This window comes from Melanerpes formicivorus, unplaced genomic scaffold (assembly GCF_026170545.1).
Source record: "Melanerpes formicivorus ecotype bairdi unplaced genomic scaffold, bMelFor1.0.p_v2 SCAF_23, whole genome shotgun sequence".
Lineage (NCBI taxonomy): Eukaryota > Metazoa > Chordata > Aves > Piciformes > Picidae > Melanerpes > Melanerpes formicivorus.
In genome coordinates, this window is record NW_027142375.1 from 2,390,141 (window position 1) to 2,408,362 (window position 18,222).

General features: G+C 45.1%; 1 protein-coding gene across 2 annotated transcripts in view; it reads right to left on the reverse strand.

Moving 5' to 3' along the window:
• Window positions 1-217: 217 nt before the first annotated feature.
• Window positions 218-18,222, reverse strand: part of KCNH8 (potassium voltage-gated channel subfamily H member 8) — a 154,602-nt gene continuing 136,597 nt past the window's right edge. For both annotated transcript variants that reach the window (XM_068152531.1, XM_068152532.1), the window contains exons 13-16: window positions 16,152-16,513; window positions 9,724-9,830; window positions 8,325-8,401; window positions 218-1,918 (exon numbers count right to left, since the gene is read on the reverse strand). In XM_068152531.1, coding sequence (XP_068008632.1) covers window positions 1,208-1,918; window positions 8,325-8,401; window positions 9,724-9,830; window positions 16,152-16,513 — 1,257 coding nt within the window. In that variant the 3' untranslated portion in view covers window positions 218-1,207. The remainder of the gene's footprint in view (window positions 1,919-8,324; window positions 8,402-9,723; window positions 9,831-16,151; window positions 16,514-18,222) is intronic.

Genomic DNA, 18,222 nt, shown 5'->3' on the forward strand with positions numbered 1-18,222 from the left:
CTACAGCAGGTTGCTCACAGCCACATCCAGCCTGGCCTTAAAAACCTCCAGGGATGAGGCTTCCACCACCCCCCCAGGCAACCTGTGCCAGTGTCTCACCACCCTCATGGGGAAGAATTTCTTCCTAACAACCAATCTGAATCTACCCAGTTCTAGTTTTGCTCCATTTCCCCTAATCCTATCACTCCCTGACACCCCTAGAAGTCCTTCCCCAGCTTTCTTGTAGCCCCCTGCAGATACTGGAAGGCCACAATAAGGTCTCCTCGGAGCCTTCTCGTCTCCAGCTTCTCAACCACCAGCACCCCCAAGCAGTGATTCAATGTAGGATTCAACATTCCAGCTGTTTTATTTTATTAAATAAAATACCTTAATTTGTCTGTGTTCCACCAGCATGAATACATTCATTGTGAGTTGCATGCAGATCAAAGGGAATCCGTTTGTAAACTACAGAGTGCTCTCGTACACTGAAGAGGATTTGCTCTAACGCAGGATGGCAGTGCATATTCTCGTTGAAACTGCAAGCTTTTACCAAAAAAAATGGAAACAAACTCTTCTTCTCCTTAGAAATATTTGAAATAGCTTCGAAGTCCTTTTCAGACCAAGGATATAAAAATAGTATTTTTAGACAAATCGAGAGTTTTCATTTACATGACGACGTGCAACGACTAACCGGTCTCTACCAGCTCGATGTGATTGTCTAGGTGACATGCAGCGATAATTGTCCCTTTGCCTTCATGGAACTGCCAAGCAAACCAGCAGGATCCACAATCACCTGAAGCAAACAGTGCCATAGAAATTGTTTGGGAACAACAGTCAGACACCCGGGGAAAACCTTTGCTTCAACGAACAAAAGCCACCCACGACAGTTCTTTTGCGCTAGACTTCCAGCTGCTCTGACCCTCAGGGTCTTTGGACTATCATAAAAGTCTGCCAAACAGACCAGTAAGCTATATCTGTACACAGAATGCTTTGCAGCATGCTTCTAGAATCTAGAAACCTGTTTGTTGGTGGGTTTGTGGTGGGTTTTTTTTCCCTATAGTATTAACTGGCAATAGCTTTTCTTACTTCCTATAAATCTGCATTTTGATGTCTGTAAATCTTCATGATCACCAGAGCTAAGGTCAAATGAAGCAGCCATGCAGTACTCTCTAATTTTTAATACTGGCAGCTGTGGAACATGCTTGGAGTACCACCTCACTGCTTCTCATTATACATCTATGGCTTGGTAATCTTTATCTCTGACATCCCTTGTGCTTGTCACAATGTCTGTGGGGAAGTCTGGGCTCTGCGCAGAAGCTGCTCCGGCTGTTCCTTCTACGTCCCAGGATCCTGGCAAGTTCTCAAGGCTTAGTGAGCTGATTGCCCCTTGGCTAATGCTACCTTCCTCAGATCTGCTGGGGAGCACGAGGTGTAGTGATGTCTCGGACGAAGAGCACGCTGAAGAAGAAAGAGTTGCTGAAATAGACTGAAGAGGAGTTAAGGTAGTGTCTGAATGGGGAGAGGTGCAGCCTAAAAGTTGCAAACTGTCTTTCTGAATTACCTGATACTGGGAAGGGGAGCTGTGAAGGCCTGGTGTATGGTAAAATTCACTGTCCACAGAAGTTTTTGTGTTCAGTTCAGTTCTTTGGGGACTGCTGCCTACAGAGGACAGATCTGTGCTCCAAATGTCACATAACGTGCTGCTGCGGCAGAATTGTGCTTTGGTGCAAGGGGAGTTCCCGGTTTGCTTGTGTGTGCAGGGCTGGTGCGTAGTCCAAGCCAGTCGGGACTGCAGACTTTCCAGGGTAGGACTTTGAGACATGCCATGCACGGCACAGACCTCTGGAGGCTTTTGGGTTGTAAGCAGGCTCTCCAGCAGGTGCATCACATTCTTCATATCCTTACTTAGTTGTGAAACTTCTTGAGCTAAAGTTGTCACCTGTTATGGAAGGGCAAAATATCACAGCGTTTACTTACACAGTCATGCCTGGAATATGCACATACATGCTCTTAGAATGGAATCATAGAATCATAGAATCACAGAATCATAGAATCATAGAATCATAGAATCAACCAAGTTGGAAAAGACCTCAGAGATCATCAAGTCCAACCTATTACCTAATACCTCATGACAACTAAACCATGGCTTCAAGTATCAAATCCAGGGATGGTGACTCCACCACCTCCCTGGGCAGCACATTCCAATGGCTAACAACTCTCTCAGTGAAGAACTTTCTCCTCACCTCCAGCCTAAACGTCCCCTGGTGCAGCTTGAGACTGTGTCCTCTTGTCACCAAGATAAGATGCTAAACTAACTTTAAAAGAAACACTTAGCTGGAAAGGCTAATCATCAAAGTATGAGAGCAGAGAGGCAGGGCAAGCAAGATGGGAAGAGTTCTACAGAAAGATGAATGTCAGTGCTAAAAGGAAAATACTTTTACAAATCTCAGTAGAATAAAAAATGTATTTGCTTGGTGTTTGTGCTTTGGAAAGCTTTCATTTCTTGACACAAATTATACCTTGCTTTATTTCTTGATTTCTATGCTAAATTTACAGAGCTGCACCACAGGAGGTTCAGGCTGGATGTTAGGAAAGAATCATAGAATTGTTAGGGTTGGAAGGGATCACAAGGATCATCCAGTTCCAACCCTCTGCCACAGGCAGGGACACCTCACACTACAGCAGGTTGCTCAGAGACACATCCAGCCTGGCCTTAAAAACCTCTACCACCTCCCTGGGCAGCATATTCCAGTGTCTCACCACCCTCATGGGGAAAAACCTCTTCCTAACATCCAATCTGAGTCTACCCATTTCTAGTTTTGTTCCATTCCCCCCATTTCTATCACTACCTGACACCCTAGAAAGTCCCTCCCCACCTTTCCTGTAGCCCCCTTAAGATACTGGAAGGCCACAATGAGGTCTCCTCAGAGCCTTCTCTTCTCCAGACTGAACAGCCCCAATTCTCTCAGTCTGTCCTCATAGCAGAGCAGCTCCAGCCCTCTGTTCATCCTCGTGGCCCTTCTCTGGACACCTTCTAACACCTCCAGATCCTTCTTGCAACAGAGGCTCCAGAACAGGACACAGTGCTCCAGGTGGGGTCTCACCAGAGTGGAGCAGAGGGGGAGAATCACCTCCCTCAACCTGCTGCCTCTGCAAAAACTGCTGAATGTTTAGATACACTCATCTGATCAGGCTTTGGAGACAGCAGCACTGGAAAGAGCAGGCTGAGTGTAGAGATGCGTGCAAGGGAAGGATTCATACTTCTAAGGCAGAAGGCCTATTCCTAAATTTTTGCTTTGGCTAATTTGAAGCAGGTCTGTGAACCCAGCTTTCCTTGGCTCAGAAAATGTGCCCTGCTGCTGGGTGTTCAGGCAGTTAATCTTGAAACTACCGCTTAGATAATTGCATTTTTACAGGAGCAAGAACCTGAGCCTTAACTCTCTTGCCTGCCACATACTGAACTATAATGAAAGACTTTTTTATTCACTTAATATTTAGACTAAGTGGAAAGAATAAATAGGGTGGGAGATTAAATTGTCCTATAGCATTTCACCTTGCAATACTGAACCAAGGGGAAATTCCTTTTTATCAGCTTGGATCTCATTCAAGCTCAAGATGTGAGCTGAGGTTAGATGAGGGAATAAAGAAGCTGGGTAACCAGCTGTGCAGCCAAACCATGGAGCTATATATGTGAGGTGTGTTCAGGTGTCTCTCACACTGCCTAATAAAGTGGCAGTGCTGACTTTGGAGCCTACCCTCCTTAGAGGAAATCTGTACATGCATTACCCCTAAAATCAAGACACACCTAACTATGAGAAGTGAAATCAAGGCTCTGTCTTCTGTTGGTCCCATTCTTGGCTAAATGAACTTTCCTTTGGGTCGGGCAGCAAATGTCTAAAATGGTAAAATACCTACTCTCTGCCTACAGTACTGCCAAGAGCTCCCCTGGCTGCACAAGCTGGGTAGAGCTTGTTTTGTAGATTTATCTCCGGGGTAACTTTGCCTTGCTAACAGCAAACCAGCTCGAATGGCTGAGTGGGAAGATGCATGTCTTCATTCCCACAATGAACAGCTGAAATGTTTTCCAGCTAGCTACTGGACTGTTGTAATACAATTGCCTTTCATGAACGTGGCTATTTTTGCATTTGCTGATTGTCTTCTCATCTCCACTGGAAAATGTATTAAGGATGGAGTTTGCTGCTGTTGGCTACTTGTGACCTGTTTTCTCCTATTTCCTTTTTCAGGAGGAGGGTGTGTGTCTTAATGGGTTGGGCCCAATCTTATTCAATGTCTTTACTGGTGATCTGGATGAGGGGATTGAGTCCAACTTTAGTAAGCCTGAAGATAACACCAAGCTGGGGGCAGGTGTTGATCTGTTAGAGGGTAGGAAAGGTCTGCAGAGGGACCTTGACAGGCTGGACAGATATGCAGAATCCAACAAGATAGCATTTAACAAGTCCAAGTGCCAGGTTCTACACTTTGACCACAACAACTCCATGCAGTGCTGCAGGCTGAGGTCAGAGTGGCTGGAGATCAGCCAGGAAGAAAGGGACCTGGGGGGACTGGTTGACAGTAGGCTGAACATGAGCCAGCAGTGCGCCCAGGTGTCCAAGAAGGTCAATGGCATCCTGGCCTGCATCAAGAATAGTGTGGTCAGCAGGGAAGTCATTGTGCCCTGTACTCAGCAGTGGTTAGGCCACACCTTGAGTCTTGTGTCCAGTTCTGGGCTCCTCAATTTAAGAAGGGCATTGAGATTCTTGAAGGTGTCCAGAGAAGGGCAACAGAGCTGGGGAGAGGTCTCAAGCACAGCCCTGTGAGGAGAGGCTGAGGGAGCTGAGGTTGTTTAGCCTGGAGAAGAGGAGACCTTATTGCTCTCTACAGCTACATGAAGGGAGGTTGTAGTCAGATGGTCTCTTCTTCCAGGAAACCAGCACCAGAACAAGAGGACACAGCCTCCAGCTGTGCCAGGGGAAGTTTAAGCTCAAGCTTCCACTAACAGTCACCACTGAGTGATGGAATGATGAGAGCACTGGGTTCACTAGTGTTGTGTTCAATACTTAAATGTAATGACAAAACCCCCAAGGAACAGCCAGTGTAAACCAGCAGGGCTGCTCAGAGTACCAAGCCAGTGCTGTCCAGAAACTCCAGATGGGGCAGGTTTGAATACAAGTAGAATAAGCAATCAAGCAGCCTCATAATCACACAGGGCTTTTTTCAGTGTGAAATTTACTCTATGGCAGGATTTGGATGATACCCATCTGTCTCTGGGAATTGAGCCCAGAATGGTACCTATGAAATCCAAATCTAGGCCTCTTTAGAACTGCTTCTCATGGCTTTTATTTTATCCTAGTCTAATATTTGTCTGTGTTTAGTGCACATGCATTGTCACATTCAATTGGGAATTCTTATGTATATAAATGTGTCTGTGTTTGAGACTTGTGATTAGTCAGCATGTAGGGTGCTAGAGGACTTAGACAAGCTAGGTGCTTGGAAAGGAGAGAAGACTTCTTCCAAGTACTGCAAAGCACCACCAACGATCTTCATCCTAAACATGACTACACAAGGGAAGATGTAACTGTGTAATGCACTCCCCAGTTCAAGAGAGACAGAGACCTGCTGGAGAGAACCCAATGGAGAGCCACGAGGATGATTAAGGGACTTGAGCATCTCCCCTGTGAAGAGAGACTGAGAGCCCTGGGGCTGTTTAGTCTGGAGAAGAGAAGGCTGTGATCAGTGTCTATCAATATCTGAGGGGTGAGTGTCAAGTGGAGGGGGCTAAGGTCTTTTCAGTGGTGTGCAATAATAAGCCGAGGAACACCAGGTACAAGCTGGAACAGAGAAGATTTCAGCTCAACATGAGGAGAAACTTCTTTCCAGTGAGGGTGACAGAGGCCTGGAGCAGGCTGCCCAGAGAGGTTGTGGAGTCTCCTTCTCTGGAGACTTTCAAAACCCACTTGGTTGCATTCCTGTACAGAACTACCCTGGGTGATGATGCCCCGGCAGGGGGTTGGACCCAATGATGTCTGGAGGTCCTCTTCTAACCTCTGATGTGCTGTGAGACTATGGTACTCCATACAGTGTGGAGTAAATTCATCTTAGTGCTACTGCAAAGCTGAGTCTAAGCATTGCTAGCCTGCCTCCCGTGTGTTTCCCAGGGTGTAGGGTTTTCTATAGTCATTCATGCAGCTTCATGTAGCTCTAAAACCTTCTGGAAGCCCTATGAGGTACTGAAATCACAAACTGGTGTCTTTCTCTGCTGTGACTAGACAGTGAGTACAACTATTTCCAGGACTGTCTCTCACACCAAGCTAGCAAGACTCTGGAAGCAGGTTGCACTTATTTTTATTCTCCAGAGATTCTCTTCCTCTCACTTACAGGACTCAATAGGCAGAGACTGCAGATGAACACATTTCTGTCACACTCCTGTGGAAATAAGGAAAAGGACCTGCTGGTAATGATTTCTTTTGGTCTGAAAACATGTAGGTTGACTTGTTTAATCCAGATTTAGTGGTTCAAACCCATCTCTAGCCCAGGAGAGACCACAGAAGCCTTAGGAGGTAAGCACTTCTTATTTCAAGTGAAATCTCACCAGTAATGTGCTTTGTGAAACAGTGAAAAGGTCCCTCCTCAATCTTAAAAGAGTGAACCACACTCAGAACAGTGAAAATTTTGTCTCTGGATTTTAGTGGCTGTTTCCCTGTGTGGAAGCTTTAGCATTTTACTACATAGGGTCATATTTCTTTTCCCTTGATCACAAGCCCTATGAGGAGAGGCTGAGAGAGCTGGGGGTGTTTAGCTTGGAGAAGAGGAGGCTCTGGGGAGACCTTATTGCTCTCTGTAACTACCTGAAAGGAGGTTGTAGCCAGGTGGGGATTGGTCTCTTCTCCCAGGCAACCAATGGCAGAGCAAGAGTACACAGTCTCAAGCTGTGCCAGTGGAAGTTTAGGCTCAAGGTGAGGAGAAAGTTCTTCCCAGAAAGAGAGATTGGCCATTGGAATGTGCTGCCCAGGGAGGTGGTGGAGTCACCATCCCTGGAGGTGTACAAAAAAGGATTGGACGTGGCACTTGGTGCCATGGTTCAGTTGTCATGAGGTGTTAGGTAATAAGTTGGACTTGATGACCTCTGAGGTCTTTTCCAAGCTGGTTGATTCTAAGATTCTTTTTTATGTCAGTGTGAGCAAGCATTTTATTCAGATAGTGTTGTCAGGGAAAGGTGAAGATTGTGCATGAAAGGAAATCACTTCCCTTTGGATGTTGGCTCTGGGTTTTGTCGTAAAGTTTAACACACTGCCCTGCTCCAGGATTTGTTTGTTGCTTTTCACTCTAAAAGCAATGACAAGCCCCAAATTCTTGCAGTTAAAACATTTGGTTAATCCACAAGCTGCTTGCCTTAGCACACCATAAGGTTTCCAGTTGTCTCTTGTGGATAATCATGCAATATATCTCCAAGTTTTAAAATGCCTGGTCCTCCTGAAAGTCCAAATGGATGAATCAACAGGACTTTTCAGTTTGAAAGCGTGTTGCACAGGAAAGATCATTTTCTATCATAACAGTGTTGTCAATGGATGTCAACCAACATGGGACAGGAGACTTTATCTGAACTCTGACCTGTGGCTTTTTAGTCTGCAGAAGAGAAGATTGGGAGGGGATTTAACAAATGTTTCTAAATCTCTGAGGGCTGGGGGTCAAGAGGGAGGGGACAGGCTCTGCTCAGTTGCACCCTGGGATAGGACAAGGGGCAATGGATAGAAACTCCAGCACAGGAGGTTCCACCTCAACATGAGGAGGAACTTCTTTACTGTGTGGGTCCCAGAGCACTGGAAGAGGCTGCCCAGAGAGGTTGTGGAATCTCCTCTGGAGACTTTCAAGCCCTGTCTGGTTGTGTTCCTGTGTGACCTGCACCAGATTCTGCAGTCCTGCTCAGGCAGAGGGTTTGGAGTTGATGATCACAGGTGGTCCCTTTCCTAGCCCTAACATCCTGTGATCCACCTATCTTCCAGTAAAATCCTCCAAAGCCATAGCATTCCACAAGGGCAGCTGTAAGAGGGAGCTTGCAAAAAGAATGAGAGGAGAGAAAAAGAAGTGGAACAGGATGAATCCTAACAAAATCCGACACACTAACTTATGACACCCTCACTGTATTTTCACCTCTGGCATATGATGCAAACTTTTATGTAGACAATTAACCTTTGAAAGAGTTAAAAGCCCCAGACTTCCATAAATGTGGGAGTCACATCCAGTTTTGCATACTCATTTACCACACATTGATCATACTCCCAACTTTTCAGAGTTTGCCTCAGCATTCCTTTAATCATTAGTATCCTCCAAGCCCAAGAGCCCATTACCTCATTATTAAGCCTGCTGATCTGCTGTTTGGTCTCTTCTGCTTTGATAACAAGCACAGCAGCACCAATTTCCGACTCTGCAAACAATTCAGAGCATGCAAATGAGAGAACTTCCAAACCACAGCCATATTCTTACACACATCCAAATCCTAGCTTGCACTTGGATTGAATGGAAATAAAACCTTGTGTGTAAGAGGTAAGAAAGGTGTTGTTATGTGTCCTAACAGCCTCCAGGCAAAAAACCCACCACCACCACAACAAAACACCCCCAAACCGTATGAGGACTCTTTCCTTGTAAAAGAGAGAATCTTAGAAACAGTCTGAGCTGCTCTACTGGTGTTGCTTCAGTGTCAGTCCTCAGCTTGCCCTCTCTCTCTCTTTGTTTCTCATATTTTTCAATGTTGACCTTCTCTATTCTTCTATGGTGATACTTTATCAACTTTTGGAGACTTGCTAAAACCTCTTGGCCCCAGAGAAGGGCCACAAGGATGAGCAGAGGGCTGGAGCACCTCTCCTGTGAGGACAGACTGAAGGAGTTGGGGATGTTCAGTTTGGAGAAGAGAAGGCTCCCAGGTGACCTCATTGTGGCCTTCCAGTATCTGAAGGGGGCTACAAGAAGGCTGGGGAGGGACTGCTCAGGATCTTAGGTAGTGATAGGACTAGGGGGAATGGAATGAAGCTGGAGGTGGGGAGATTCAGGCTGGAGGTGAGGAGGAAGTTCTTCCCCATGAGAGTGGTGAAGCCCTGGAATGGGTTGTCCAGGGAGGTGGTTGGGGCCCCATCCCTGGAGGTGTTTAAGCCCAGGCTGGATGAGGCTCTGGCCAGGCTGATCTAGTGTGGGGTGTCCCTGCCCATGGTAGGGGGTTGGAACTGGATGATCCTTGTGGTCCCTTCCAACCCTGACTGATTCCATGACTTGATGATTTAAGGTTTTCACAAAAAAACAACCCCTATGTGCTGCCAGACTCCTCCACTGCTGCAAATCTCCTGAACTAAAATCTTCATGAATGGAGGTTTAAAAATGTTGATATTGGAATGATTTATGTTGGATTTTTGTCCTTGGGTTTAGTACCTTCCCTGCCCAGAGTTTTGGGAGCATGAGGCTACTGGCTGATCCTACAGTCCTGCTGGCAAAAGATAACGCATAAAAACACAGAACTCTTTGCAAGCAGCTTCATTGTAACTGTCAGCAGGAAAGCAGCAAATGGCCTTTGGGACCCTGTGGTACTTTTCTACAGTACCAGTTGTGGTACTGAAATTGTGCTGAAAGTACAGTTATATGTTAAATCCATTTCTGCCACTTCTGAGAAGTGAAGAGACAAAGGGGAACAAAAAGCTGTTATGAAAATTGGGGAATGTTTTCTAGAGTGATTTTTTTCTTTCCCCAGGCAAAACTCACCTCCAATTGTAGGAGATAACCTGGATTCCTGCCTGAGCTGCTCAGAGCTGAAGTCAAAGGTTTGGCTTTCCTCATTATGGTTTCCATCTTCAATCCCATCAACAATTCTGTTGAGAAAAATTGGAGTGATGGAGCAATTTCATAAACAGTTTCACAAAGATCACATTGATGATAATCTTGTCAAAATGACTCCTGCAGGGCACATTTTTAAGCAATGGTAAATTTTGCACAACATTAAGTTTAGAGCAAAGTAAAGACTGTTATGTTGCTCTATCTTCTTGTGAATCACACTTACTGCTAGAGGAAGGGATGTGAGTTTCAAAATTTTCACGACTCCCTTGGCTTGGAAGGGACCTTTATAGAATCAGAGAATTGTTAGGGTTGGAGAGGACCTCAAGGATCATCCAGTTCCATCCCCACCTTCCATGGGCAGGGACACCTCACACTACATCAGGTTGCTCACAGCCACATCCAGCCTGGCCTTAAAAACCTCCAGGGATGAGACCTCCATGGAACAGGGCAACCTTTTCCAGTGTCTCACCACCCTGGTGGTGAAGAGCTTCTTCCTAACACCCAATCTGACTCTGCAGTACATTCTGCTTTCTAACAAACCCTGTCTTGTATATAGCTTGCTTGTCATGTTGAAAATAATCTGTCCTTGTTCTTCACAAATGAAAGATTATTCACTATGCTTCGTAAAGTTTGCCTCTCCCTGCCCATAACAGACAGGCTCTGATATTTGGCTTACTTAAGCAGAGGCTAAATCTGAAAATAACCTATTTACTAAAGCATCTCTGCAAACCAGAATAAAAGCATTGTTGCTGTGCAAATAGCTAGCTACTCTCAAACTTGTTTAAAACTAGCAATCTTGTTTGCAAAGTGAGTACAGGGCAATGTGCAGGCAACCTCCAGTGTTCTAGTTAGACTAGAATCGTAGAATCATAGTATCAGTCAGGGTTGGAAAGGACCACAAGGATCATCTAGTTCCAAGCCCCTGCCATGGGCAGGGACACCCCACACTAGATCAGGCTGGCCAGAGCCTCATCCAGCCTGGGTTTAAACACCTCCAGGGATGGGGCCTCAATCGCTTCCCTGGACAATCCATTCCAGGGTCTCACCACTCTCATGGGGAAGAACTTCCTCCTCACCTCCAGCCTGAATCTCCCCACCTCCAGCTTCATTCCATTCCCCCTGGTCCTATCACTACCTAAGATCCTGAGCAGTCCCTCCCCAGACTTCTTGTAGCCCCCTTCAGATACTGGAAGGCCACAATGAGGTCACCTTGGAGCCTTCTCTTCTCCAGGCTGAACAGCCCCAGCTCTTTCATTCTTTCATCATAGGAGAGGTTCTCCAGCCCTCTGATCATCCTTATGGCCCTTCTCTGGACACCTTCCAGCACATCCATATCCCTCTTGTAATAGGGGCTCCAGAACTGGAGGCAGTGCTCCAGGTGGGGTCTCAGCAGAGCTGAGCAGAGGGGGAGGATCACCTCCCTTGCTCGGCTCTGCATTGCTGGAATCTTGTTGCTAGAGCAGCAATGGGATTCACGCACCATTCCTCACCTAATGCACCTCATTATCTGGGTTGTTACTACTATGACATTACCCCAATCTGGGGGATGTGCTATTCACTCTAATCTGAACCAGCCTCTGGAATGAGATGAAACTGCAATGGCTTGCTTGAACTCCTGTGGCCCATACTGTTACCTGCAGCTGAAAACCTGAATGATTACTTTGAAGTTTACTATAGAGCCTATTTAATGTCATCTGGCTGCACTGCCTCCAAAAGCAAATTTTAAGCATCAATATCCCTTTTGTAGTGCTTTCTAATTATATACAATGCTAATATTTTAACTCCCTTCAAAGTGCTCAGGGGAAAACCTACTCAGGTGTGCCTTGGAATTTATAGATGTTATGTTCTTAAAAGTGGCCAAAGATTCAGACTAGAAAGAAAGCATATGAGCAAAATGTTGTGGTTTGAGGCTGATACTTTCTTAGTTATAAACAAGAATAGGAACTTTCTTTGAGTAAGAGAGGACACCTTTGAGTAAAAAGGAAAACAAGGTAGGGGGACAAAAGGGAAACAAAGTAGGGGGACGAAAGGTGAACAAAGCAGGGGGGCAAAAGGAAAACAAAGAAGGGGGCAAAAGGAAAACAAAGCAGGGGGGCAAAAGGAAAACAAAGCAAGGGGGGCAAAAGGAAAACTAAGCAAGGGGGGAAAAGGAAAACAAAGCAAGAGGGGGAAAGGAAAACAAAGCAGGGGGACCAAAGGAAAACAAAGAAGGGGGACCAAAGAAAATCAAAGAAGGGGGGCAAAAGGAAAACAAAGCAAGGGGGGAAAAGGAAAACAAAGAAGGGGGGGGAAAGGAAAACAAAGAAGGGGGGCAAAAGGAAAACAAAGCAAAGGGGGCAAAAGGAAAACAAAGAAGGGGGGGGAAAGGAAAACAAAGCAAGGGGGGAAAAGGAAAACAAAGCAGGGGGACAAAAGGAAAACAAATCAGGGGGGCAAAAAGAAAACAAAGCAAGGGGGAAAAAGGAAAACAAAGCAGGGGGACCAAAGGAAAACAAATCAGGGGGACAAAAGGAAAATGTAGATACATCTATGTAATTCCATTCTCTTGATAACTCTGGTACAGTTTGCTGCACAAACTATTCTCTTTCCTTTTCACTTCTTCCCTCTGTGGCTTTTGCATGGCTTTCACCCTTATTTCTCTCCTGACTTCTTCTGGCTCATATTGTGTCTGTGAGGTAGCTGGAAGGGAAAGGGGATTGGTTTGAAGGAGGCTGCTGGGCTGTCCAGGGGGAGGTTGTAGTTCTGTACAAGGTACTCCTTGTATTTGTTTGCTTCTGAATTGTAAATATATGTAAATAGAATCATAGAATCAATAAGGTTGAAAAAGACCTCGGAGATCATCAAGTCCAACCTATCACCTAACATCTCATGACTAACTAAACCATGGCTTCAAGTGCAATGTACAATCCTATTTTGACACCTCCAAGGATGGTGACTCCACCACCTCCCTGGGCAGCAGCATCCAATGGCCAATGTTTGGTACAGATTCATTGCATTTCATATCTCTGGATTTTAGCTTACCTTTCCTTTTGCTTCCAAGTTCTGAGTTTGGTAGGGGTTTTTTTGGGTGGGTTTTTTTGGGGGTAGGGAATTTACTCTGTGGGCAATTTCTAATTATTTGGGGGGCGGAGGGGAGTAAGCTCAACCCACCACACAAAACCAGTTCCTTCCCAAGAGCCACAAGACAGGTGTCTATGTGGGGAATACATCATGAGCAAGATGGCCACAATTACTCTCCAGTGAACTGGCTGTTGTAGCAACAGAAGCCAGCAAAGTGAAAACACAAGTGGGCAATCATTGTGCCTTATTGCCTTCACTGTGGTGTACTAGAGAAGAACCAGAAGCACTACTTCTGGGTGGCTTGCTGTAGGAAACATTAACAGCACAACATGTTTCTTAACAGACAAAATATATTCTCTTGACAAAGTGTGGTTATACACCTCACAACTTGACTGGCTGGACATTTCTACTCTGCCCTGGGGAGACCTCAACCAAAATACTGCATCCAGTTTTGGGCTCCCCAGTTCAAGAGGACGGGGATCTGTGAGAGAGAGTCCAACAGAGGGCTGCAAGGACGACGAAGGGACTGGAGCACTGCCTGGTGAGGAGAGGCTGAGAGCCCTGGGGCTGTTTAGTCTGGAGAGGAGAAGACTGAGAGGGGATCTCTGGAGACTTTCAAGCCCTGTCTGGATGTGTTCCTGTGTGACCTGCACTGAATTCTATGGATCCTGCTCTGGCAGGGGGGGTTTGGACTCGATGATCTCTTTGGGTCCCTTCCAACCCCTAACATCCTGTGAGTCTTGCTTGCTTTTCCCTTACACTGCTGTCCAACAGCAAACAAAAGTGAGGATCTTAATTGGGGGCTCATTTTCACTTTAATACTTACCAAGAAACGTTTAAGGCTCTTTTCAAAGTGTTTTTATTTTTCTGTTTAATATTCTAATAATATAAACTAATTCTGGGGGAAAAAAATATGATGGTGTTTTTGGGTGGAAACCAAGCCTGAAAAGCCATACATCTTGGACTAATTTCCCAGCCTGTTAACAGAATTATTCTGCAGTTAGAACATTATGAATGGAAATAGGAAACACTAATATTATATATATATAGCAGTGCATGTTTCACATTTGCCCTTGCAGCCTTGGGTGCCAATATCTGCCTGCATATTTCCAGAACAATAATGAGCAAGATTACATTTCAGCAGAAAATATGGGAGGCAGCTTTTCCCTGAAGGACTGAGTGTTATGCAAATGATGTCGACCTTTAGTCAGGGCTGACTTGAACAAAATCCATGTGAGATCAATGAAAGGAATGAGAAAATACCCACTGTGCATTTCAATTTTGCTAGTGCAGAGGCTGGTTTTCCATGCATTACCTTCCCCTTGTATCGACAAAACTAAAATAGCTTCGTATCCTGCTCCTGTTTGCAAGGTACTGATCAAATATATGAGCTCCTTGCCCGTGAGAAGGTGATTTTGATTTCTGCAAGGAACTGATCCCAAAGCTCTTGCTTACCACTGAATTATTACTTTGCAGCACTTAGAGGGAAGATGCTGAAGTCACCTTACATGTTACATACAAGTAAAATAACAATGCCCCAACAAACTATGATGTGACTTCTGTTTGTGTCAAAAGCCACAGCAAACCAGATTTGGTTTTGCCATGGTAGGGGCCAAACAGCCCCAGAACAATGCTCAGACAGACCCTGATGTGTGTAGCCATGGTCCCCCTCCACCCCCTCCTTCTGACAGGGAAATGTGGGAAGAGGAACAAAGGGGACAGGACCATGTGTGTCTGGTGAACAGCCCTGCTCCTGGGGAAGGGCATGTGTACTGCCCACTGCTCCTGCCTGACCAGGCCTATGTTGCTGCCTTTTATGGCCACAGCCTGGCAGAACCCCTTCTCATTGGGTTACTACATGCTGGCTTCAGTTAACCATTTGGTCCAATCCAGTCTTGGGTGAGATACACATATAAGCTGATTTCTAGTTGCCTTTGCATTGCTTGAACCTGTCTGGCTGGCTGCCACAATAACTTTCCCCTCAGGTGGCTCAGTTGGTAGCGCACCAGACCCTTAATGGGAAAGTCATGAGTTCAAGCCTGCAGTGGGCAGTAGTGTCCTCCCTACTCTAGTCGTGAGGTCTGTGGTGACAGGTTGGACTCGATGATCTTTGAGGTCTCTTCCAACCTTAGGAATACTGAGTTGCCTCAAGTGCCCAGTCCAGAGCCTGGGACAAAGCCATGAGCATACACACTGCAAGCTACGAGAGAAGCTGTGAGCTTAGGAGCAGGAGCCAAGCCTGCTTCCCTTTGCAACCAGGATTTTGCTGTGCCTCAGTTTCCCCAGGACAAAGCAAGCACCCGTTGCCAGAAGTGTCGTTAACAGCCTGGCGTCCGCTGAAGCCAGAGCAGGCATCGCAGACCGCGTGGCCTTCCTGCCAGCAACCTGCTGCACTTGGTGCATGAGAGCACCCCAAAGCCTCAGCAGCTATACACAACAGCAACACTCCCTGCTTGGGTGGAACTAGCTGTGAGTGGTTAGTTCATTGCCTCCTTGGCTTAACAGTTCTTGTTGAGTCTCCCCCCATGCGGTTGAGAGCCATTGGGCTCCCAGGGATTCTCTCTTTCTGTTATTCCCTCCTGGTTTGCATAAAGTTTTTAAAATAGCTACACTTGCCTAAATCCTGTGCATTCCCACTGTAAATAGGGATTCTAACTGTGCATTGAACCTATTTCATGTGTCTGGGCAAACTTTCCTATTAATAAAAGGTTCTTAATATTTTTATCACTATTTGCCACATAGTTTATAAACTAAACAATATTCCTTGGCAGTTCTCAATTCCATCTTTGCTTTTTACCTCACTTACACGATCAGGTTTCTTTTCTCTAGCACAAAAAAATAGCTCTAACCACTTTCTAAAATTGCTAGTCAATAGTTTTCCTCCACTGTAGTCCTCTACCTCAGTAATATTTGTACTTGCACAGCTATGCTGTGTTATCATTGACTTGCTTGCTAAATTGCTGGCTCTGTGAGGGATGCCAAATGTTTCACAGTGCTATTGTGGGAATGCATGTAATTATATGGACAAAATGATAACATAAACCCAGACTATTCAAATGGCAATTGTAATTGCTCAATGCTTCCCCTTTTCACTAGGAGACATGCTTTATTTCACAATAAAGTCCTAATGTCATAACATTCTGCATAGTGTGTAATAGTTCCTACAGTAAGAAGACTTTTCCTTCTCTGTGGGATGAATGAAAGCATAAACTGTTGAAGCAATATGTTGTTACCATAACAATCTTTTTAATGGGAGTTACAACACAGCAAAGAAAAGAACTGTTGGTAACTCTTACCTTGGGCTTAGGTCAGGTGGACCACTGGTGGTCAGCGCTGAAAGGTGTAATTTAAGGTTTTTCTCCTTCCTCCTGGAGTAGTAATGGAGCTCTGTTTCATGTTTGGCTCTTAAGGGATTTGAACTGCAAGCACGGATGGGTGAATGAAAGGGAACCGTTCCTGAGGCCAGCTGCTTCAAGTTTCTCCCCAGTTGGCTTTTGTTACTGCCACCCTTCTTCTGCTGAGAGCAATTTGTGCTTCTTGTGTGAATTGGTGAAATAATGCTGTTCTCTTCTTCTCCCTCCTCGACCTCGTCCTCATCTTCATCTTCCACAATTGAAGGGAGTCTTTTCTTTATATTTCCATTTCCCTTGAGCTCTGTCTAAAACAGCAGATGACACATGCTAGTGTAAAATTCAGGGCCTGGTGTTACAGACACACAATTTCTTCTGATGATCATCCTGGAACAGAGCCAGACCTAGCACAGCTTTCATTTCTTATTCAAGGTAGCTCTTTTGAAACTCTTCCATAGCTTCCATCCTCAAATATGGTTATGTGCATATGTGAGAAAAATACAAATTAAAAGGAAGTCACTAGTAACTTAGCCAGTGAACTACTTGTGCTACATTGTGTTACCAAGAAGGGTGACTGCTTCTTGCAAGCCATGTGCCATACGTACACTGGAGTAGGCTAATCTTGCTTTACTGAGGCATAGCTGCTGTTGAATGTTACCCTCTCAGACTCCTGCTGGAGCAAGGGAAAGAACTGAGGCTGGTAATTCATAGAATTCAACATTTTCATAAGGAACCATTTATAATGTAGGAAAGCCACACCAGTTCAGACCAAGCCTGAATGTTGCAGAGTCATAGAATAAGTTAGGTTGAAAAGACCTCTAAGAGCGCTGAGCCCAGCTGCTAACCTAGCACTGCCATGTCCACCACAACTAAATGCCACATCTACACCTTTTAAATGCCTCCAGGGGTGGTGACTCAAGCACTTAGTTCCTTGGGTAGCCTATTCCAATACTTGATAACTCTTTTGGTGAAGAAATTTTTGCTGATGTCTGAATTAATGACTTTAACTTCAGGTTATTTCTTCTTATCCTCTGTATCCTTTCTAGCTATTGCAACTGGAGCCACTGCTGAGACAGTGGGCAGAAGTTTCAGTTTACACACAATCTCATTAATGCACCAGAAGTGAGTCACTAAAAAAGCAGGGCTACATCTGGTGCTGAAAACAAAAACAAAGATGCAAATTGAATGCTTGGTTTTGGAACCAAGACAATTTGTGGGCAGCATAGACTTGGATTCTCTACTTCATCTACTAATTAAAGCACAGTGTGAGAGAGGAATGTGTTGTTTGTTATTTTTTCCTGGTAAGAAATACAGTGGTCACACATGCAGAGATAGGCCAAGATGGAGCACATGTCAGGCCATAAGCCAGAGAGAGTGTCATTGCTGTATTTATTGGTAGCAGGTGAATGAACTGAGGCAGAATCAGGTTCCAGTCAAATTAACAAGTTCTACACATCTCAGGGCAGAGTACAGCCAGATGCAACCTCATGGCTTCAGGAAAGGTTGCTGTTGTGTTTTTCTTTCATGTTGCTCCTTTTAATCAGGCTTGATTAAAGTGCTGTTAACTTTAGATATAGAAACCTTAGATGAGTGTTTATAATTAAATTTCCCACATTCATTCAGTCCAAGTAAGAGTGGGTGGATAGAAAGGCATATTAGGGGAACTTATTGGAAGGCTCTAAACCCCTATTAGTATCTGTCTAAATATTTTGCAGCATGGGTTTAATTTTGCTGTGTGCTGCTGCACACTTCCAGCGAGTGAGTGCTGCTCTTAGTATACATTGACAGGTGTAGTGAACTATGTCCTTTCCACCTGAGATATGTGGAAAGATAAGGATGTAAAACAGTAGCAAAAGGTCTGTCTCTATAAAATATGACAGCTTTGCTGTCAGCCATAACAGTAATCTCAGAATCAGCCAGGTTGGAAAGAACATCACAGATCAAGTCCAATGTATTACCTATCACCTAACACCTCATGACAACTAAACCAGGGCTTCAAGTGCCACGTCCAGTCCTT